This window comes from Lynx rufus, unplaced genomic scaffold (assembly GCF_022079265.1).
Source record: "Lynx rufus isolate CCGP_SWC_20201006 ecotype Redwood Valley unplaced genomic scaffold, mLynRuf1.p SCAF_2, whole genome shotgun sequence".
NCBI lineage: Eukaryota > Metazoa > Chordata > Mammalia > Carnivora > Felidae > Lynx > Lynx rufus.
In genome coordinates this window covers 208,202,809-208,225,686 of record NW_025814834.1, presented here as the reverse complement: position 1 = coordinate 208,225,686, position 22,878 = coordinate 208,202,809, and the positions used below count along the sequence as shown (strand labels likewise).

Below are 22,878 nucleotides of genomic sequence, written 5' to 3'. Positions count from 1 at the left end.
GCCCCAGAGCTTGTCAATACTTTCTCTGCCTGGACCTCGGTGTTCCCCTCTGCACAATGGAGGGTGACCTTCTCTGGCAGTGTCATTCAGGAACACTGGGAGGAGCAAAGGAGATACAGGTACAGTGGCCAAGAGTCTGGAATCTGACTGGAGTTTGAGACTGACCAGCTGTGTGATGTTGAGCAGGTTACCTAACCTCTCTGGATCTCAATAACCTTCAGCAACATGAAGGTAATAGCAGTAGCTACCTCATAGCTATTGGTAGGGTCAGCTGAGACAACTCATGAAAGCACTCCGTCCATGGTAAATTCTCAATAAGTGGTAGCTATTGTTATTTTTATTATGATAATCATGATCACCTCTTCCTGTTCTAGGAAATCCTTCCCCACCATAGTGCATGCTGATTCAGCATATATTCACCACACTGTGACAGTTAGATCCAGGGCCACCATAGCACAACTGGGGGAGTGTGCCCGTTATATCACGTTCACGTGATTGAAGCTCCTGTGGTTCTGCAGTGCACAGCCTGGGTAGCTGTACAAGGCAAATCTGATCAGATCTCCCAAGAGCAGAGAGTAGACTGCTGGCTCCCCATCTGTGCCTGCTCTGCCTGTGGGCTGCTGGGCAGCCCTGGAGTATGGGCATTCACCTGGATTTACTGGGGCTTGGGTGGGGGGAATGGTGCCTTGGAAGCCTTGGGCCCCAGAGAGCCCCCCAGGCCCCCCAGATGGTCAGCCAGACCCCACAACTGTGACCTGAAATATAGGAAGCCCAAGGCTGGTTGAGTCCTGGGGCTCTAAACTGTGCTTGGTCGTCTCTGCAGGGCTCTGGCCTTGCTTGCTCACAGAGGGAACGCTGTCTCTCTGCGAATCCCCCTCCTTCCAATTCCTTTCTTTTCAATTCCAACGCCTTTGACTTAGGAAAGGCACCGGTGGACAGACTCGTGGGGGGCACCTGGTGGAGGGGTAAGAGAGTGCTGCATGTAGGAGCCTGGGAAGACAGCTCCAGTCCCCTTCTGCGGTCAGTCCAGCCCTGCGCAGGGCCCCTGGGTCTCGCTGGCACAATCGGGGCAGCCCAGTGGGTTGGGGCCCACGCCGTGGCCGCAGATCTGGGGACTCTCGGCAGGGTCCAGCCCTGCTGGCACCGGGGCTCGGCTAGGGTCAGTGGTTGTGGCCACTTTGGGGCTGTCTCCAGGTGTGGTCTTGTCTGATGAGGAGGCGGCTGCTGTCTGGTGAGGCTCCTCCTGGGGCAGGCTGCCTGGGGCCAGCAGGAGCCCCTTTTCGTCCCAGCCTGGCTTGGTGTGGATGCCCACAGTCTTCAGGATGACGTCCATCTGCTTGGCGTAGTCCAGATGGCCGCTGACCTGCAGGGGGGGAGCAGTGAGTGACCCGTGGTGGGTGTTCAGAGCCCTGCCCTCCCCAGGGCCCCAAGCTACACTCCTGGGCCTCACCCTCTCCTCCCTCAGCAGCCTCAGCAACCCTAACCCTGACACCAGGAGTCTAGCTCTCAAGGACTCTCAAATCCAGAGTGGGTTGGGAAGCCTCTGGGTTCAAGGCCACTCTGGAATTCATTAAATATTTTTTTAAGTTTATTTTTTTTTGAGAGAGAGAGGGAGGGAGCGGGGTTGGATAGGGCCAGAGAGAGAGAGAGAGAGAGAGAGAGGCAGAGAATCTGGAAGCAGGCTCCCAGCTGTCAGCACAGAGCCCAACGCGGGGCTTGAACTCACAAACCCATGAGATCATGACCTGAGCCGAAGTCGGACACTCAACCGACTGAGCCACCCCAGGCGCCCCTAGAGTTTATTAAATAAAGATGAAGGATGTTTCTCTACATAGTCTGGGTCCGTTGGGGGCAGGAAGGAATCTCCTGATAGAAAGTTGGGGTGGAAGTTCTCATTCTCTGCCAGCAGCTTTCAGGTACGGCGGAAGCTCTCTGCTGCTCACAGCTGTGGGACCGCGAGCGAGCCTCTCTAGACCTCGGACCTCCACTTGCCTCAGCTGTAAAATGGGAACAGTAAGAGTAGCTACATCAGAGCGTGGCTGGGAGGATTCCTTCGGGAAAAGCCCCCAAACTGAAAACAGCTGTGGCGCAGACTGCTCGGTACGTCCTGCAATTCTCGCTCCCCGTTTCTCTGTCATGAGAACTCATAGCTGAGTACATTCTCCCCCGTCCCTTGTAGCTGAGTGTAGTGTTGTGACAAGGGTTGGCCACGGGAAGCAGCAGTAGTGTTATGGGGCACCCTTTGGGTGCCTCTTTATTTTTATTTTTTTGGGTGTCTGCTTGGCTTAGTCAGTGGAGAATGCGACTCTTGATCTCGGGGTCGTGAGTTCAAGTCCCGTGCTGGGAATAGAGCTTATTTTTTTTTAAAAGGCAGAGGGAGTGCCCTTCTCTCCTCCACGTCCTCTTTCCTGCTTGCTGGAATTCAGACGCGATGGCCAGAGCCTGAGCGGCAATCTTGGGCCAGAGTTGGCCCTCTACAAGCAAGAGGGAATTTTGACCCCTGAAGCCTGCACAGCTACCATACCAGCCCTGAACTGCCTATGCTGGCCTTCCCTTCCCTGACAGCAGCAACTCTTGTGTGTTCAAGCTACCTCAGCTGGGCCTCTGTTCCTTGGACCTGAATCTTTACTATGACAAAGGTTGGGGACTCAGAAGTGCCCACCTTCTTCCTCGGAGAATAGGGACACCCCCACTTTTGTGTTGGCTTCAGGGGCGGCTGAGAATGCCCGATGCCTCACCGTGATAACGGACAATGCCCCGTACGGAGTAGGTCCATAATACACCGCAGGAGACGAACTTAATGGATACAGTCCTGTGACAGGTGTCGGCTGCTAACTGTAGATGAAGAAATTGAGCCCTGCAGAGGTAAGGTGAGTTTCCCAGGGTCATCTAGCTAGGAAGTGTCCGAGTCGGGATTGGCATCTGGGGCCTGGTCTCTTCGTAGAGAACCGGCTGCGGTGGGGAATGCTGAAAATCATTTGTCATTTTACTGAAGAGGAAAGCAAAGTCCAGAGAGGGGTGGTGGTTTGCTTCATGACACACAGCACATTTGAAGGCCAAGCCGTGTGGTGCTGTTTTCGAGATGCTGCAGTGGGGGCTGTTCAGCTGGGATCTGCTCCCTGAAATGCAGCCTCCCGCTCTCCCCGCCAGTCCCGGGGGGGTCTGCTTAGTGCCCAAGGTGAGTGCAACCCAGAACATTCCTTGTTGTTTAGAAAGAAGACAGGAAAAACACCAGGGACGCTTAGGAAACCGCACGAAGGCTCTGCTGCTAACATTCACCGGAACCACACATCACACGCTATTCAAATGATTTCTCAAGAACACGAAGACACAATTTCCTGTACAGCCTGGTGGTTTGCTCATGACCAGAACCTTTCTCTACAAACACTTTTTAACAGCGTTCAGCGAACACACATACACGTCCACCCAGACGGGGGGCTTTTCGGATCCCTGCGTTCCGGGCGGAGGGCAGGGTGGGGCAGCGTCTTTCCACAGAGGGTGGACCTTAGTGGCTGCAAAGCACTAGAGAGGACCTAACTTCGGGCTCAGAGAAACGGGGGTTCCAGCTCCTTCTTTTACGAGGAACTGGGGTGAGTCTTAACGATGTCCCGACCTCCAGCTTCTCCATCTGTAAAATGAGGATCATGATACCTACCTTGAAAGTCTACGACAAGAGTGCAAGGGCCTGGCACTTTGGAGGAAGCAGCGTACGTTACCTCTAACTAGGACGTGTCTTGTGTTATGGCTCAAAACACTCTCACAGGGACATTACCCAGTTAGAGTTAGTGATGCCTACCTCACGGGGTGCAGGGGAAGAAATAATACGTACAAGCCACGAGGTACACGGCACATGGCTGGTGCTGCGTGAGCGTGAGTTCCCTTGCCTTAATTTCCCTGGAAGGGACACTAGGGGATAGAGGGCAGGGAGTTGGCTGGGCTGATCCACCTGGGAACCCAAGATGGCTGACCGGGCTCTAGCCATCACACCTCCGTGTCCAGCCAGCAGAAACCTAGACCCACGGGGACAAACAAGAACTGTTAGTGAAGGGCGGTGCTGGGCTGGGTGGAGGCAGGCAGGCAGGAAGGGAGGGGTTTGTGGCCCCCGGCTGCCGCTGACTGCAGGTGGAAATCCCACCACGCGGCTCTTCTTCCTTCCCTGGCTTCCCCTGGCTCTGGGACACAGCTCTGGCCTTCCCTGGCTAGGGACTGTCCCCGGGGGCTCCTCTGTGACCGTGTCCGCCGCACCCCACTGTCTTCGTCTGCTTGCTCATTTGTATCCTCCGATGGACTTCTAACTCGCCGCACTGCCCACGGCTGGCCCGGCGCCCGGTGACCCGCGCTGCCTGGACTGGCCTCAGCACTGCCTGTTTGCTGCCTCGTGAGGCATCTTGGGACCCGCCTCGACTGGGCCGCTGCTGCCCGCCTCTGCCCGCCAGTAACTCCTTCCAAGCCCATCGGGCCCCTTCGGGTTCCTTTACCCCTCGGGCCTCAGTGTCCACATCTGTCAAGCGGGGCTAGGGAAGGCACCCGCGTCATGTGCGCTGGCGGGAGGAGTCAGTGAGCTAACACGCGTGGCAGACTCCTTGACCCGGAGGTAGAGGTCACCGGCGGGACACGAGAGACGTGTGGGCGCGGGCAGCACGAGTCCAACGGCAAAGAGCCCGGGCCCTGCCCGCTCCCCCCAGGTTCACCTGGCTTGACCGCTCGCATGCAGCCTCGGTTTCCACACCTGTACAATAGGGCTACCGTCCCTGCCTCACGGGACCACTATGGGGACGGGCGACATAAGGTCTGCAAAGCAGGTACAGCAGCACCTCGCACACGCCGGCTTTCTTACTGCCACCGTTGGAGCCCAGCCCTGCGCTAAGTTCTACAAGTCAGCTGGCATTTCCTTAGGGCCGTGGAGAGCGGAAACCCCGTGACACCTCAGGAGTTGGCCCCGCCCGAGCCAGACGCCCCCAGCCGCTGCACCCCGGTCCCCACACGGGACAGGCCGAAGGGCAGGAGGGCCGCCCGGCCTTCGTCGGCTTCGTTCACCCCAACAGGAGCTGCCTGCCTGCGACGGGGCCAGCCCCTCACTCCCTGCTCGCTCAGGCTTGTCCGCCACCAGGAGCCACCGCGGACCACGTCTGGGTGGGTGACTGACGCCGGGCTGGTGCGCAAGGGCTCTGCCCGTGGCCCGGCAGGGAGAAGGCGGACCGCGCAGGCCTCTGCCCGGAGCACCTGGGCAGCAGCGAAGGGAACTCACTGGCCGGCGGCCTCTCCTCCAGCAAGGATTTTCAGCACCAAAGCAATGCTAACTACCTCCAATTACCCAGAAGAGGACGGCACTGCTTTTTTTGTGCTGTGTTCCTGAAGTGATAAAGAGCTGCGATCTCCGATCTCCGAAGCCAGAAGCCGCCTCGAAGACGGTCTGAGGAGGGAGAGGGGTCTGAGGGGCGAAAGAACTGAAGACGGCGGCAGGGGTAGGACAGGAGGGAACTAGTATTACATGAAGGCCTACGAGGCAGCAAGCATCTTACTTGTGCTGCCCCGGAAGGCAGGGGACTCCCCCCATCTCGTGTAGGAGAAAACTGAGGCACAGAGAGGCTGAGTAACTGGCCTGAGGTCACACAGCCAGTATACCAGCGGCAGAGCCTGGCCTCTCTGGTGCCAAAGGCTGCTGTGCTCTTGTCACTGTATCCCACTCAGGGGCTCCCCAGGGCAGAAAGCGGGTCTTGCCAGGGCTCTGTGGTGTTTAAAGGGACTTTCACGCACGAGGACGTTTCTTCTGACCCTTTGCACCTTTGATTCTTGTGGCAGAGGGAGACTGGGCATGGTGAGGCACAAAGTCACTTCTGTCCTTCACCCCTTCAGGGCACAGCGACCCTTAAATAGGACGGCGACCCCTGGACACGGTCAGGAGGCCTCGCTGTGGTCCTGTGGTTTCCCGGTCTGGTCACTCAGCCTACCTCACCCCACAGGGAAGTGGACAGCACAGCCCTGGGCCCGGTTTCAGGGCCCGGATCGACGACCTCTGGCTCCATGAGCCCATTCTGTCAGGTCTCAGTTTTCCAACCTGTGATTGGGGATGCCCAGTACCGACTACACAGGCTGCCATGAGGTTCGCATCATGTGAAGCTGGTCTATCAGGGAGACAGATGACCCAAGGAGCCTCCTGTGGCGCTGGGGGTAGAAGCTCTTATCTGTCCCGGGAAGACCGTCTCTCTAACCAGGAACCATCAGTCTTGCGTATGTGTGAGTCTAGAAGGTCCTTTTTCTCGGGCCAAACGCCAGCCTCTGAGGCTACCAGTTAGGAAGGCAGGGGGGTTGGGGCGCCTGGGTGGCTCGGTCGGTTAAGGGTCCGACCTCGGCTCAGGTCATGATCTCGCGGTTTGTGAGTTTGAGCCCCGTGTCGGGCTCTGTGCTGACAGCTCAGAGCCTGGAGCCTGCTTCCAATTCTGGGTCTCCCTTTCCCTCTGCCCTGTCCCTGCTCATGCTCTCTCTCTCAAAAAAAATTAAAAATTAAAAAGTATATATATTTTAGGAAGGCAGGGGGCTGCTCCATCCGTGTTCTTCTGGGGGGTTAGGACTTGTGTGTGAGCGTCCTGGGTACTTGGGGAGCAACGATGTAAGCGAGGAGGAAGTGGCCCAGCAGCACGGCGGCAGACTGAGCGAGAGGCTCAGGCAAAGGACACGGCCCATGGGCTTCAGTGGCGGCAGTGCCTGAGAAAGTTCTGGCCTTAAGTGTTTTGTGCAAGAATATTCTCCTGTGCTGCTTTCAGACCTCGGGCAGGTTTCAACAACCACGCGGCCCTGAGTGAGCTGTGTGCGAGGGCAGGGTCCAAGGTGCCCAGCTCCATCCACCGTCCAGGTGAGGCGTGGGTGTCGGGTGTCGCTGGGGAAGCTGGAGTCTTCCAGAGCGCCCCTCCCCCCAGGGGCTTTCAGATGCACCCCCAGGGGTCTGCTTTGTCTGCTTTCGGGTGCCTGGTGTGGAACCTGGGAAGCCTGGGCCACGCCTGGGAAGTGCTTGGCACCTGACGCCTGGGGCCAACCATGTAACAATCAGATGCTCGTTCTTGTTCTCAGGGGCCCCTTGCATCACAAGGATTTTCCCTGGCTGGAGGCGGCCTGTGGATGTCGCTGCAGCTCAGTGCCCTCGCCTTCCTGGTAGCGGGCCACTCTCCCACTGCCGGCCATAGCTCCCCGAGCAGGGGCGATGCCCACTGGCTTCAGACTTGGGGTTGAGTCCTGCTTGGCCATGTTCCCACTGTGTGACCCCGGGCAAGTTCCTTAGCCTCTCTGAGCCTCGGTGTCCTCATCTGTACGATGGGGACACTGGTACCTGCAAAGGCTGAGTCCAGCTCAGAGCTGGACGGCAAGTGCCCCACAGACAGCTCCCTGTGACAGGCATGCGCAGGTGGATGAGGCTCCTTCAAGCCCGGCAGGTGGATCTAGAACCTCAAGTTAGGTTTGTCCCACCCCGTCTCCAGCAAGAAGTCTTTTGAGCCATCTGCACTCTCCATCGAAGCCTAGTCTTAGATGTCCAGAACCACTGGGGAGGGAGGGGTCTGTTCAACCGTAGACTGGCAGGCTACCGGCAGGCTCTACCCCGAGAGACTGATCTAAAGGTCTGCATTTTATTTTTTTCCTTATTTACTTATATTATTTTTCCTGATGTCCCGTGTGTGTGTGCGGGGGGGGGGTGTCCTACATTTTAAATAACCTTCCCCCCGCCGATGATTCCAAGGTGGGTGGTCCTTGGAACACACTTTCCCTGCCCTGCATTCCACAGTGTCACCGCCTGGCAGTCGGGGACGTCTGCTGTGGTCAAGCCCCAGTCCCCCCACCTGCGCCCTCTGGTTGCTCTCCTTACTTTTGGGGGAAACAGTCTGTCCTGACTAGTACCTGGGGGTGGGAAATAGGGGGAGGGCACCAAAGTAGGGCCGAGAGCATGGCTCTGGAGGGGCACATCCAGGCTACTGATTGCCAGTTGTATGACAAGAACTTTTCTAAGCCTCGCTTTTCCTCATCTGTGAAATGGGCCTAACCATGGCGGCCCCCGGGGCCGTGTAAGGATTAGAGACAATGTGTGTAAAGGAGCTGGTGGCAAAGCTCTGGCACCAAGACGGCGCCCGTAAACAGGCGCGATGACCTCTTCGCAAGCAAATTCTTATGACCTCCCTCCTCTGGGGTGAAATGGGCCAGTGGCCCCGGGGCTCGCGGTGGCTGGGCTGGAGTCCCAAAGCACCCCCACTGGCCGACGCAGGGCCCTAGGCGGGACGGGCGATACTCACGACAGAGGACAGGTCCACGTTCTCCACCCTCCTGTCCTGCAGCAGCACGGGCTGTAGGCCGGCGACGCGGAGCTGCACCGAGGACGTGCGGTACACGAAGCTCAGCAGCCAGTCCCCCCTGCGGGCAGAGAAGTGGGGGCCGTGAGCCTTGGGAGCCCCAGCTGGCCCTGGACAGCCTGGCGGGACCGGCACGTTTGCGGGAAACCGGGGCCCTGGCCGCACACGGCGGGGCACGATGGTGGAGCAGTGGCCGCCTCTTTGGGGGTGCTGCCCGCTCTGTTCGTGCTGGGTCCCCACCGCCGACAACTGTGCCTGGCGCGCAGCGGTGGGGTGTGTGCTGGGTGAGGGAATGAGGGAGCCAGATGAGGTTCTCACAAGTCAGCATGTGGCTTTGGAGGGGGCTCCGGCTTCCAGGGTGGCTGGTCTGGGCTCCACGAGAGAGAGGCAGCAGGGATCCTCCTGGTGTGAAGGGGCTTCGGGGGGCTGGGGGTCTACCCTGCTCTGTGGCACGGAACTCTGAGGTCTGGGTTCCTGTCTGTCCAGCTCGCCCTCTGAGTCAGGCCCGGCCCAGCCCGCAGGCCTCCCTGCCCTCACTCATCTTGGAAGAGGCAAAGGTGTTTGTCCAGGCAGGTCACGCCCTGGGAACTGTCCTCGACCTTCAGGGGTGCGGTGAACCCTGCTCCCGGCACCCACATCCCCAGCCACACACACAGTCCTGAGGGAAGAGAACCCTGGACCCCATGCTGCCTGTTTCTTCAGGTGCAAGGGGCACCATCTGTGGGGGACATGGTCTGAGGGGCCCACGAGACAGCCTTCCCCTCGAACCCCTGACTTTGTCCGGCTGAAGCTGGGCCAACCAAGAGCCGTGCCCTTGGCCTCGGTGCTCAGCAGGTCTGTGCAAGTGGACACTCCTCGCCTCCCCTCTGCATCCAGGACTTGCATCTAACTTAGCAGACCTGGTTGTCTTTTATTTAGACTGATTCTGACTCTGGTTCGTACGGCGACTTGAGTCCGTTATTTTTGCGTTCTTACGTGGAAGAAGGGCCCCCGTGCGGCGCGAGGGAAGAAGGGGTCAGAGTCAGGGGTCCCTGCCCTGTCTCTGTGACTGCTGTCTGGGGCCCAGGGTTTGGGGGCTCCCTCATAGGTGCTCTCTGACCGCATGGGCGCTTGTGTGTTTACCATCCTGGAGACCCCTGGACGGACCGGGGCCCAGAGTCGAGAGGCCCCCTACAGACCTTCCTGACGTGTCCCACACCCGAGCTCACCGGCCTGGATTCCCTCTCCCCTGCCATCCTCCTGGTCCCTCAGGCAGAAACCAGCCGGGCAATGTCTTAGGCCCCCTTTTCCCCGACGACCAAGTCACCACAGAGTCCTGCTGATTCTTATTATCTGCCCCTACACCCATCCCGTGTGCCCCAGCCCTGAGATCAGGCACTCCAGTCCCCAGGAACCAATGCAACAGCCTTCTCCCTGCTCTCCCTGCTCCTGGCCTCACCTCCCATGTGCCACTGCGGCTTTCCTTAAACCCTCATCTGACCACTGCTCTTCTCTCTGAGAAGCCGAATGTGCCTCCCCGTGGCCTCTGGGCCTTCTCTTCTAGAAAATTCCTTTTCTCTCTCCAGAGAGCAATCCTTGCAAGTCCCAGGGATTATCTTAATATTGAGGGCCCGAGAAGCACTGTCTCGAAGCACGGATGACTAAGGGGAGAAGAAAGATGAACTCAAGTTGTTGTTTTGCATTGATCACGACTTCCGAGCATCAGATACGGGTAGGAGGGTGGTCTGTAAATATTTCTGCTGTAGACAGTTTTAAATGAGTAAAGTCAGCCTTAGTCCTTCCAAACTGTTTCTGTCTTAATGATCACAACACTGTACGTAGAACGTTGACTGCACTTACTTGTTGGTACACATTTAGGGACAGAACAGGAACATATGTTGGAAGGTTCTGTATCTTCTAAATTGTGCTGAGCAAACCATAGGGTCTTCACTGGCATTCGGGACTCTTCTCCATCTGGCAGCTGCCTCTCTCGCCTAGGGCGGGCCGTGATCCTATGCACGGGACCACACAGAGCCAGGCTCAGTTCCCACCTTGTTACTCGCTGTGTGACCTTGGGCGAGTTGCTTGCCTCCTCTGAGCCTCAGTCTCCTCACTGCATCTTACCTCCCAGGGTGGGCAGGAGCATACGCTGAGGTGGCACATCACGTAGGTGGCGCCCACACACGTGAATCTTCTGGAAGCATCTGGTCTGATTACGCCTCCTGCTGTGGGCCTTCTTGCTTGGCCTTGTCTTCCAGCGTCTGATGGGCTCTTGTCCATCCTTTCAAAATTCAGCTTGGACATCACCTCTCCCAGGGAGTGCTCCTGAGGCACCCCTCCCCCCACCCCGGTATTATTAATCCTTTGTGCCTCACGTGCCTGGTATATATGTTCCTTTGGGGACGTTAGTCCCATGCCTTCTGTGTGTCCGTTCTTGGGTCTTTTTCCTTTTCTAGGCAGAGAGCTTGCTGCTGGCAAAACTGTGCCTTAGTCCTGTATTCTGAGCTGGATCAGTGCTCCCTGGTGGGGGCCCGGCGAGCCAGGCTTCAGTGGCCCTCCAGGCCCTGCCGATGCGCCAATCATGACCGAACTCTTGATTCGCCACCACAAGGCCTGTGGGAGGGCTGCCTTGGTTGCTCCCAGGCCTGGAGGCCACGTGCAGGCAGGCGTCCCCACTGCCTCTTTTCCCATCATCCCCTCCTCACGGGGTACTCGAAGCGGCGACCGCAAGAAGTGCCCCGGGAGGCTCAGAATGAAACCCTCTCACCGTGGAGTGAGACAGGCCTGCCTGAGTTCATATCCTGGCTCTGCTGTGTGACCTTGGCAAGGCACCTGACCCTCTCTGAGCTTCGGTTTCCTCACGGTACAACAGGGAGCATTACCACTCGCCCCGGCTAGCTTCCGGGCGGTTCACGAAAGCCCAGCCAAGCGAACAGATTTGCAAAGAGCTTTATTAATGCATATGATAAAATTATAAATGTATGCTGTTTGGCAGTGTTGCCCTGAAGCTTCCGCCACCCTTTCCCTCCACCCATCATATTTAAGTAGGTTCAGTGCAAGTAAAACACCTTTGGGGGCCAAGAATATAAAATCCTGGTCGGTGCTCAGTTTAACGAAGAAACCATAGTTATTGTTTTGTCTGTGTTTCGCCCCCTTCTTTCCTGGATTTCCTCCTCCTCTTCCTTTCTCTAGAGAGATGGCCCAGGATCCCACAAAATAATTGAAAACCAAGCTTATTAGCCTCAGGTTTGCAGCAGAACAGATGAATTTAATACGTTTTTGCTGCTTTCATATTGCACCCATGCAATTTTAATTCTTTCCCTTTGCTGTTTATGAAAAACACCAAAAAATCATGCGCCGTGTGAACAGGCCCCGTTATTATAACCGCTATAGTTTATTGGGCACCTACTAAGAGCCAGTGTGTTTCCTAAATAACGTCGTTTAATCTCCCCAGAACCTCTGTGCAGGAGGGACTGTTACCACCACTTCACAGGTGGGAATACTGAGATTCAGAGTTGTTTGTCCAAAGCCACCCAATAGGCAGGTAACTGGCAGAACCAAGATTTTAACTGAAGGCTGCCTGACGCCCAATTGAAGCTTCCATCCATTCATTTTCTTCTCTTGTTTTTAAAACTATCCTTACTTAAAAAAAAATCAAATTAAAGTCTCTTTTATGCCTGACTTCCAATCTTTAGGGGTGGCCACCGTTACCAGTTTCCTATGGGCCTTCTGGACCTTCCTGTGTATGTACGGACATATAGATACGCATACGCACACACACAAGTTTCTTCCCTCAGAAGTGGACTCACGATATGTGAGCTGTGCTTGCTTCCCCCCCTTAACCGTTCTCCAATTCGTGGTCATTTAGATCGTTTTAAATTTTTAATTAGAAATGAAGCTGCAATGTCTCTCTTTGCACATCCGTTTCTGTGTGTGTGTGTGTGTGTGTGTGTGTGTGTCCCCGTCCAGTAGAGCAGGATCACAGAAGTCAGAATGTGTGGGATCAGAACATCGGCACATTAAACATTTTGATGGATATGGGCAACTGTTCTCCATAAAGTATTTACTAAGTTCAACTGTGGCCAACGGTGTATGGCAATGCCCATTTCTCTACATCTTTACCGACACTGAATGTTATTCATGTTGATAAATGGTATCTTACTGATTTTATCTGCATGTATTTCATTAATGATGAGGGTGGCATCTTTTAAAACATTTATCGACTGTATTTATTCTGTGAGTTTCTGTGTAGATCTCCTTTGACTATTTTCTTATTAGGTTTTTTTTATTGATTTGCATGAGCTCTTTATATATTATGGCTCTGTCTTTTGTTTCTTTGTTCTTCCTACAGTATCCTAATTCTTTTCTTTTTTTTTTTTTTTACATTTATTTAGTTTTGAGAGACAGAGAGAGACAGAGCACAGTGGGGAGGGGCAGAGAGAGAAGGAGACAGAGACTACAAGGCAGGCTCCAGGCTCTGAGCTCTCAGCACAGAGCCTGATGCGGGACTTGAACCCACACCATGAGATCATGACCTGAGCCGAAGTCCGACGCTTAACCGATGGAGCCACCCAGGCGCCCCTACCATATCCTAGTTCTAAGAACTCAGCTTGCAGTACGAGTGATAGAGCCAAACTGATTGTCAGAACTCCTGTGTCCCGACTAATGCCCTCTATCTGTGCCTGAAAATCGTATTTATCTTTAGCTCTGAACTACCCAGTCGTTGCTGTAGCCTCAATCATCAAAATGATAAAGACTTTTCGAATCTGTTCCATTTAGGTTTGGGTCCTACTTAGGATGGTTGGGCCTAGGTCAAAATTAAAATTAAAGTTAACTGGCTTCACGACTTAACCTGAGCTTCAGTTTTCTCATGTGTAAAACGGATGAACGCAGTAACACCACAGGGTCCTGGGTAAGAGTCTAATACTTGTTATATCCTTCCCCCTCATATTGTATCTTTTTAGTTTTGACTTTTTTCATAACTGTCTATTTCCACATGCGTCCTTTCCACCGGACGTGAGCCTCTCTCCTCTCGCCCATCTTTGTGTCCCCATGCCCAGCTACGGTCTCGGGCACCGAATGCCAGATGATCCCGAGTTGCCCCAACCTCAGCTTGGAACCTCTTCCTCCCTGAAACATATTACTTAGAATTGGGGATCCAACGCTTTTCTCTCTCTACACTTTGCCTGGCCAGTGATCTCTGCTGTCCCCCGGCTTCAGTGGCAGCTGGTGACCCCACTGGCCTTCACTCCGGCTGACTTCTCTGAGCTCCATGCTCTGTTTCCAGCTGGCTGGTGGAATGGTCGTGTCCAAAACCCAGGGATCAGCTGCTTCCCTGAGGCCTATTTCCTTGTTTTCTAAACGGCTGTATGTTAAGTTGTGTTCACGGGGCCCACAACTAGTCGGCCAACCTTCCTGTTTCCTATACTCCAAACCTGTTCTTCTGGGCTCAGGATGTCACCTTCTGGTCAATACTCTGTGCTTTGTATCAGGACCATAAAATGCAGGTCCCTTGTCGAAAATCCTTGGAGGACCGCATTTCAGAATTCGGGGTAATGTTTTGGATTTTAGGGAGGTGATCCAGCTTGTAGCCCGTGTGTCATGTGATCTCCCTGTGAGGTTTGGGTGGGGGGTGGCCCAAAGTCACCCAGCCCAGAAGCCCAGCGGGAGGAGTCAAGCCTAGCAATCCCTCTCGGCAGCTCAGGCCGCTAGGAACCTGGGGGAAAGCCCTTGATTTTACAGCTTCTGGAGTTTGGTGTCGCAGACGAGCTTCCAGATGCCTGATCGGAGCTGCCTGCTTCCCTATTTTCCTTGCTGGACGCTGGTTCCACGGGGCTGGGGCGTGTTCCTCATTGCAGCTGGCGCGAGGCTGGTGCTCACAAGTCTGTCGAATGAATATCCCAAGGCTGGTGGTCCCGGGGATAAATAGTGACACCCTCTGTCAATCACAGAGCATGTGCGCGCCGCGTGCAACTCTGTGGATCACTTAACTATCGTCACACCCTGGGGGGAGTTACTGCTATTACCCACCGCCCCCTTTTTCCGATGGAGAAACTGAGGCCAGCATGAAGACCCAGGTCCGGGCGATTCCAAACCACCGCTCTTCAGTACTGTCAGCCTGTCCTTGGCTTCATTTGGCTGATGGGCCTGGGACCTTGTCAGGCTGACCTCCTGCGGTCTCCTCTTCCCTGGAGGCTGGGGCATGGCCTTGGCTGAAGCCCTCAAGTCCTCCTTCTCCAAGCTCCAACAAGTGGGGGGGGGGTCTCTTGCAGCCTCACGGCCACCAGCCTTCACGGGCCCCCGCGTCCTGCCGAGGGTCGCTGCATGGTGTGGGGACTGGCTCCTGCACTGTCGCCCTGCCCGCCTGGAACGGTGCTCTGAGAGCTCGGCGCCCCGCACTCGCCCGCCCCTTCCCGCATGGCGCACCTGCAGTAGCCGTTGATGATCCTCCCAGACACCACCTTCCGGAAAGGCTCCCAGTGCTTGGCTTCTCCTTCCACGGGCGCGCCCAGCAGGACGACGTCCTCAATGATCCCTTGGCAGTCTGGGAAGAGACCCCAGAAAAGGCTGTCAGTGTCCCTGGCCACAGTGGGGCCCGGAAGGGGCTCTTCAAAGTGGCAGAAGAGGGGGATGTCTCTCTCTCTCTCTCTCTCTCTCACACACACACACACACACACACACGTGCACACGCAGTAGTGGGGGGCTTCCAGAGTGTGGCCCAGGCCATGGGCTTGATCTAGTCCTGCAAAGCACCATTACCGCTATCTTACTTATTTTTTGAAAAAGATACTCTTTTATTTAAAACGTTTATTTATTTATTTATTTATTTTAATGCTTATTTTTGAGAGAGACAGAGACAGCGTGGGAGCGGGGGAGGGGCAGAGAGAAAGGGAGACAGAATCCGAAGCAGGTTCCAGGCTCTGAGCTGTCAGCACAGAGCCTGACGCGGGGCTCGAACTCACAAACTGTGAGATCATGACTTGAGCCGAAGTCGGATGCTTAACCGACGGAGCCACCCAGGTTCCCGTTTATTTATTTATTTTTTTTTTTGAGAGAGAGAGAGAGTGGGGGAAGGGCAGAGAGGGAGAGACAGAATCCCAAGCAGGCTCCTCACTGTTAGTACAGAGCCCGATGTGGGGCTTGAGCTCACGAACCGTGAGATCGTGACCTGAGTTGAAACCAAGAGTTGGACGCCTACCTGCCTGAGCCACCCCGGTGCCCATTAATGTTTGTTTTTGAGAAAGAGAGAGAGAGGGAGAGAGGTGGGGAGGCACAGAAAGAGAGGGAGACAGAGGATCCAAAGCAGGCTCTGCTCGGTTAGCACAGAGCCCAACGTGGGGCTTGAACTCCTGAACCGCAAGATCATGACCTGAGCCGAAGCTGGATGCTTAACCGAATGAACCACCCAGGCACCCCCCATTATCCCTATTTTAGAGTTAAGGAAAACGACATTTTCCAGATCACATGGCTGGCAAGGGACACAGCCTGTGTTGGGACCCAGATCTATTTCCACCACCCACGAAGCTCCCAGCCGGCCAGGAACTCGGAGGGGACGTCTTCCTTTAGAAGGGACGGGTGAGCCCTGGATCATCACACACACCAGGGGGGAGATGCCCACGCAGCAGTTCCCTGGGGCCTGTGCAGCGTGACGGGAAGGCAGGAGGGAAGGGAAGACGGGGCGACTTGGCCCCCAGGGCACGGGGTATATTCATCAGCTGCACTGACCAAATGGTTCAGAAATATTTTAGACAGGGTTATTCCAAGTGCGATTCAGACCAGGGCTGGCCCATGGACTGTTTGTCCCATAAATACAGAAAGAGGGAAGAAGCATCTCCACCCACCCCCCCACCTAGCAGACTAGAACCCGGCAGTTCAGAGCCAGCACACCTTGAGCAGCAGGGCTCCTGACCAATGAGAGGTGCACATGCGCCACCCCACCCCCACGGGCTCTGTCACTCTCCGTCCTTTACTCTGATGTGGTCTTCTTCTTCTGGTCACCTACCACCTGTTGATGTTTGTCTGGGTTCAGTGAGGCCGGTGCTCTAACCGCCTCGTTCTCAGCTGTACGGCAGGGTCTGGAACAGTGCCTGGCATATGCTTGGTGCTCAGTAAAGATCAGTAAAGATCAGAGTGAATGAACGAAGAGTAAATAAAGTGCCGTCCTCAGGAAGGCCAATATGTGCACTTTGTAGTTGCAAAGCCCTGGGTTAAAATCACGTCTGAGTTTGGGACTTGGGCCAGGTCACTTTTCTGAGCCTACAAGTGGGTAATGACAGTGGCCTTGAGGGTCTTTATAAGGGTAAGTCACAACGTGGGGAAAACCCAGCACAGGGGATGCACAGTGGAAATTAGAGTGCTCTCCGCCTGCCCTGCGCTCCTGCCTCCCCACATTCAGCTCTTATGATTCTGAGTTTCTGCATGTCCCGGGAAGCTACGCGCTCAGTGTCACTCCTGGGGCGTGTGCCCAAGAGGGACAGCTCTGCCCAGGGTGCCACTCTCCTGATGAGTGATGCTGGACCGGTGGCTTCCTCTCTCTGGGCTCCAGTTTCTTTCTTTCCTTATTAAATGTTTATCCATTATTTAGAGAGAGAGACAGAGAGACAGAGAGACAGAGTGTGAGTGGAGGAGGGCAGAGAGAGAGGGAGGCACAGAATCGGAAGCGGGCTCCAGGCTCCGAGCTGTCAGCACAGAGCCTGATGCGGGGATTCAACCCATGAACCATGAAATCACGACCTGAGCCAGAGTTGGACACTCAACCGACTGAGCCACCCCGGTGCCCCTGGGCTCCAGTTTCTAACCAGAGTGCTTCCAACTGTCTCCTGTTTGGGATTCCACGTCGGCGTTGGTCTGAATAAAGGGTTCCAGGCTAACAGGTGTTTGGGAACCCCTGTGGTACCAAGTGCTCTTCTGGCTCTGACGTTAAAAGATGCCATGGCACAGAATTCTCATTTCACTCCTTCTGCTTCCAGGGAGATGACAATCTGGCAGAAGGACTTAAAACTTCAGTGAGCTGGGTAAGCATGTGCTGGGCAGGAAGCAGGCGCCCCTCGAGAGAAGGGCTATTTTGGGTACTTACATTGCTGGCAAGGCTGTGGAGAACGGGACTTTATTCTAACCCCTTCCCTTGGCAGATGAGGAAACTGAGTCTCAGAGGGGATGGGATGCGCCCAAGGTCATGCAGGTAGTGAGAATAAAGCTGGGACCAGAACCCAGACCGCGCGGGTCCTTGGGGCCGTGCTCTGTGCTGTTTGCACTAACGACGCAAAGCACAGTGATCGCACGTGGGTTATCGTTGCTCCCACAGTGCCACACGGTTGTGGACCCAGGGCCGGAGCTCTGCAGCTCTCTCTGGGGGCTGGCCGCTCAAGGCACCTGCTCCGCCCTACAGAATCTCGCCTTCCCCCACAAGGGCTGGGACCCCTTGTGGCCAGCAGCGGTAAGGCGGCATTCCTGGTGGGCGGCCGATCCTGGAAGAGGCTACAAGACAACTGTTAGGAAAAGCCAAAAAAGCTAGTTCCCCGTGACCTTGAACTGAGACTGGTAGTTGAACTTCATAAGACAGTCGCGGATGCGGCCAAATCAAGTCAGGGTGGGCAGTGAGCTGGAAACACATTTACTTCGTCCTCAGACTGATGCCGCATCCAGGCATGCTCCTTTCCTTCTTTAAAGAGGGTTTGCTCGCGTTTCAACAATAGCCAAATTATGGGACGGGCCCAAATGTCCATCAACTGATGAATGGAAAAAGAAGGTGTGGTTTATATATACAATGGAATACTACTTGGCAATGAGAAAGAATGAAAACATGCCATTTGCAGCAACGTGGCTGGAACTGGGGGGTATTATGCTAAGTGAAATAAGTCAGTCAGAGAAGGACAGATATCCTATGTTTCCACTCATATGTGGATCTCGAGAAACTTAACAGAGGCCACGGGGGAAGGGAAGGGGGAAAAAAAGTTACAAACAGAGAGGGAGGGAGGCAAACCATAAGAGACTCTTAAATACAGAGAACAAACCGAGGGTGGTTGGGGGGTGGGGGAGAGGGGAAAATGGGTGATGGGCAGGGAGGCGGGCACCTGTTGGGATGAGCACTGGGTGTTGTATGGAAGCCAATTTGACAATACATTATATTCGTAAAAAATAAAAAATAAATAAAGAAGTTTGAGAAGCAAAAAAATAATAAGTAAATAAAGAGGTTTTGCTCTCTGCGGGGCTGCAAACTTGGTGGCGAGCCGCGTGGCATGGCAGGCCCCCGGTAAGGCGCAGGCGTTAGCTAAGGGAAGTCGGCAAGGATAACTTCAGACCCACCCAAGGTAAACCCTCTACGCCAGGCCCTCACCACCTGCCCGTTCCTGGGAACGGGGACAGTCCAGGAGGGAAACCTGGGGCGAGGAGAAAGAGGCCGCTGGCTGCTATAGGAGATGCTGCACAGGAAAACACGTCAAATGTCATTGCTCAGCCCCAAAGCCTGTAACACCAGCAGATTTCATGCTTCCAGGTAAAACAGAGAAAATCCTCACTCAGGAACTATTCGAGGGTCAAGTCGTGTCTTCACTGCCTTTTTGCTGCAGGGACAATGAATGTTTGCTGAAACACGTTTGGATTTACTCCTCTCGCAACCTCTGCTTCTCTTGCGAATTTTTACGGTATGAAGATAGTTCTCTGGCTTTACAAATAGACTTCTGGGGCGCCTGGGTGGCTCAGTCGGTTGAACGTCCGACTTCGGCTCCGTGATCTCATCGTTCGTGAGTTCGAGCCCCACCTCGGGCTCACTGCCGTCAGCACGGAACCTGCTTCAGATCCTCTGTCCCCCTCTCTCTCCCTCCCCTTTTGTGTGCACATGCTCTCTCACTCAAAAATAAAATAAAACATTAAAAAACCCCCAGGGGCGCCTGGGTGGCTCAGTCGGTGGAGCGTCCGACTTCGGCTCAGGTCATGATCTCGCGGTTCATGAGTTCGAGCCTCTCATCGGGCTCTGTGCAGACAGCTCAGAGCCTGGAGCCTGCTCCATTGGATTCTGTGTCTCCCTCTCTTTCTGCCCCTCCCCCACTCATGCTTTGTCTCTCTCTCTGTCAAAAATAAATAAACATTAGAGAAAAGAAAAAAAACCCAAATAGTCAGACTTTTAATATAAAGGAGGGCAGGGATCCAACATGCGTTCAGTGACTCTCCAGTCAGGGGACGCAGGCTTTCTAACATTTAAAGTTTTCTGTATGATACTAATATCCTGCTTTGTTAAAGCTGGAGGCCCTCCACCCTGTTATAACTCTGGCGAGAAGGAGGCTCTGAGCCTCCAGGAGTTCAGAAAGAAGAGCTTTGCCAGTCATGTCTTACCTCCCTGCTTCTAGTCCTTTCTGTCACTCGCAGGTGCGGCAAAAACATTTCCTTCCCATACTTTGTTCGTTTCCACCTCATGTTTATTCTTAACATGGGAGCCCAAGTGATCCCTTTAAAAGCAAGTCTTAGGCACAAGGCATCTTTCGGGGGTGATGGAAATGTTCTAGAATCGGGTGGTGGTGATGGCTGCACGACTCTGTACATTGACTAAAAATCACTGAGTCGTATACTCAGAATGGGGGATTCTGTGGTAGGTAAACTATACTGCAGGAAAGTCAGATCATTTCATTCCTGTGCTCAAAACTGTCCTGTGGGACCCATGTCCCCTGGAGCCACAACGACTTGACCTGGAGCCAAGTCATTGTGACAGCTCCCAAAGGCCCAAGTGACCTTCCCCATGCTTCCGCCTTGCTGACTCCCCTCCAGCCACACTGGCCTTGCCGTTCCCTCTTCCCGAATGCTCTTCCCTCTAATATCTGCACCTCCCTACTTCCCTCCCCTCTTCACCTAACTGCCACCCCCTCAGAGTAGACAAATGCACCCACCACCCCATGGGCCCCACCTCCCTTCTCCGATTTCTTTTTCTCCATTGCACTTAAGACTACCTGACTTCCTACCTGCTTTACTTTTAAAAACCTCATTTCTTGGGGCGCCTGGGTGGTTCGGCCGGTTAAACGTCCGACTTCAGCTCAGGTCATGATCTCACAGTTTGTGGGTTCAAGCCCCGCATCAGGCTCTGTGCTGACAGCTCGGAGCCTGGAGCCTGCTTCACATTCTGTGTCTCCCTCTCTCTCTGGCCCTTTCCCACTCACACTCTGACTCTCTCTGTTTCTCTCTCACTTTCTTTTTTCTCGCTTACTTATTCTAAGTACACAAACTTTAAAAATAAAAAATAAAAATAAGTAAAAATAAAAACCTCACTTCTAGTCTGTCTCTCATTAGCACACGGGCTCCCCAAGGGCTGAGATGGGCTCTTTGTGCTCTCTCGTGAGCCCCCAGTGCCTGGAACAGCGCCTGGCACAGAAGCTGTGCTCAACAGGTATCTGCAGAACGAATGAAAGTTAGCAGCACAACTCAGCAGTATGAACCCTTCGTGTTGAGGATACAGGCACAGAGGGTATTTCCTCTTTTCCTTTTCTTTGTTCTCTCCTGGCACTATTTCTTCCTGGCAGCTACGGTTGGGGATCTCTGAAGACTGGATAAAAGCAAACGAAGAGTGCTAACCGAGGTGGAAGCAAACGGAAATGTCTTTATTGTTCTCAGCCTTTCAGTGGCTCATTTCTAGAGCCGTGTTCTGGGGGACGGATGCTACTGAGTGGTCCTTCTAAAGCTAACGCTGCCTCAGTCTCCCTCCCCTGGCCTCAGCACAATCCACAGGCTCAGAGTAACCCGCCTCCCCGCCTAAGAAGAACCTGACGTCAGCTGTATTTAGAAACTCCCTTGTGTCTTGGCCTACAAAAGACTCAGGGTGTCCAGCCCCTTCATCTAATTCCTGGTGCAGCTCAGGGGTGCCCAATCTCTGGGGGCAAAGGTCCAGAGCGACTCCGAGGGCCTAAGACACTGCACAAGCACCAACCACCGTTGGTCAATTAAATGCCTCACGTGGGGGCGCCTGGGTGGCTCAGTCAGTTAAGCGTCTGATGCTTGACTTCAGCTCAGCCCATGACCTCACAGTCATGGGATCGAGCCCCGTGCCAGGCTCGAGCATGGAGCCTGCTTAACATTTCTGTCTCTCTCCCTCTGTCCCTCCCACCTGTAAAATTAAAAAAGAGAGAGAGAGAGAGAGAGAGAGAGACAGCCTCACAAAACACACACATCAGGTGTCGTCATTTTAAGACTGTAGGCAGATGCTGTGGTGACTCACAGAATTCCTGGTGATGACAGCTCTTGGCCATTCCGTATCTCCTCAGCCAGGAGACACTGAAGATACGACCGCTGCTGTGGGCGGGTCTGTGAAGACGGGCACCATTAGAAAGGGCCCCTGGGCTCAAGAGGGTTGGGAATCACCTGCCCGGGGAGAGCCGCCTGGCTTGCGGCGTGAGAGAAACCCGTGTTCGAATCCTGGCCTCACCGCTGCCTGAACGGAGGTCAGTTATTTAATAATGCGGATTCTCAGCTGCCTCATCTGTCAGAGGGAGATAGAGAAGGTAGTAATACTGATAATTGATAATATTGATAATAATATTGATTTCCCAGCGCTGGTGTCAGGCCTTGTGTTCGGGGCACGCGGCTCGGTCCGTGGGGTCAACTCCACGTTCTCCCCACACGATCAGTTTGGTAATCGGGGCGGGGGGTGGTGGGGTGTGCGAGGCCCTGTCTGTGCAGACGGCCCGGCCGCATATAGAGACACTAGCGGCAGGCACTGCTGTGGCTCAGCGGCGTGGGTCAGATGGTGGCAGGAAACAGCAGCACCGGCCCCTCGGAGCAGAGCCTCTGCAGGAAGCAGCTGAAGGGCTGTGAGCTATGGTCAACCGCTTCCTCAGCTACTTTTCTTTAAACAGAGTTTTTCATGGTGATAAGACACATGGAACATAAACTCCACCATCTACCCATCTTTAAGCGTATGGTTCAACAGAGTCAAGTATATTCACTTTGTCATGAACCATCCTCTATCAACCGGAAATTAGGTCAATCAGTGTATATCCTGTCAATTACTCTTCTCACGCTTCTGGTAGGTCGCACTGGGCTCCTGATGGGAGGCTTTCTACGGGACACTTTTTTAAAAAAAAAGTTCACTTATTTCTTTTGAGAGAGAGAGAGAGGGGGAAACCAGCGGAAGGGCAGAGACAGAGAATCCCAAGCAGGCTCCGTGTTGTCAGCACAGAGCCCGACACGGGGCTGGAACTCACGAACCGTGAGATCATGACCTGAGCCCAGGTCAGACGCTTAACCGACTGAGCCCCCCAGGTGCCCCCACACAGCGGGCTTGCTCAAAGTGAGGCAGGCCTCTGCAGGGCTCTCCAGGTATTTCCAAACAGCCCCCCCCAAGAGTTCGCAGAAATCTCATCAAGCGGCTGGAAAGGCGACATCACACGCTCCCCCATGCCTATCACGTTGTCAATAATGAGATTCTCCTGGGCTGCAAAGACCAAAGGATCTCAAACCTGAGAAGCAAAAAAAGAAGCATTTTCTCCCTCCTGGCAGGGGGTCCACGTGTGCAGGGAGAGATAAGGCGGGAAACGAAGGAGGAAATTATCTCCCAACCACGGGTCCAGAAAACAGACCTTGAAGG

At 54.5% G+C, this 22,878-nt stretch overlaps 1 protein-coding gene across 6 annotated transcripts in view; it reads right to left on the bottom strand.

Annotated features, from left to right (window-relative positions):
* Positions 1–304: 304 nt before the first annotated feature.
* The window catches only part of TMCO4 (transmembrane and coiled-coil domains 4), a 93,279-nt gene continuing 70,705 nt past the window's right edge, over positions 305–22,878 (bottom strand). For 5 of the 6 annotated variants that reach the window (XM_047082722.1, XM_047082720.1, XM_047082723.1 and 2 more), the window contains 3 exons: positions 14,739–14,856; positions 8,277–8,394; positions 305–1,363 (listed from right to left, as the gene is read on the bottom strand). In XM_047082722.1, the coding sequence (XP_046938678.1) occupies positions 1,022–1,363; positions 8,277–8,394; positions 14,739–14,856 (578 nt within the window). In that variant the 3' untranslated portion in view covers positions 305–1,021. Of the gene's footprint in view, positions 1,364–8,276; positions 8,395–12,850; positions 14,219–14,738; positions 14,857–22,878 lie in introns of those variants that run through there. The other variant, XM_047082725.1, reaches the window with a different exon arrangement.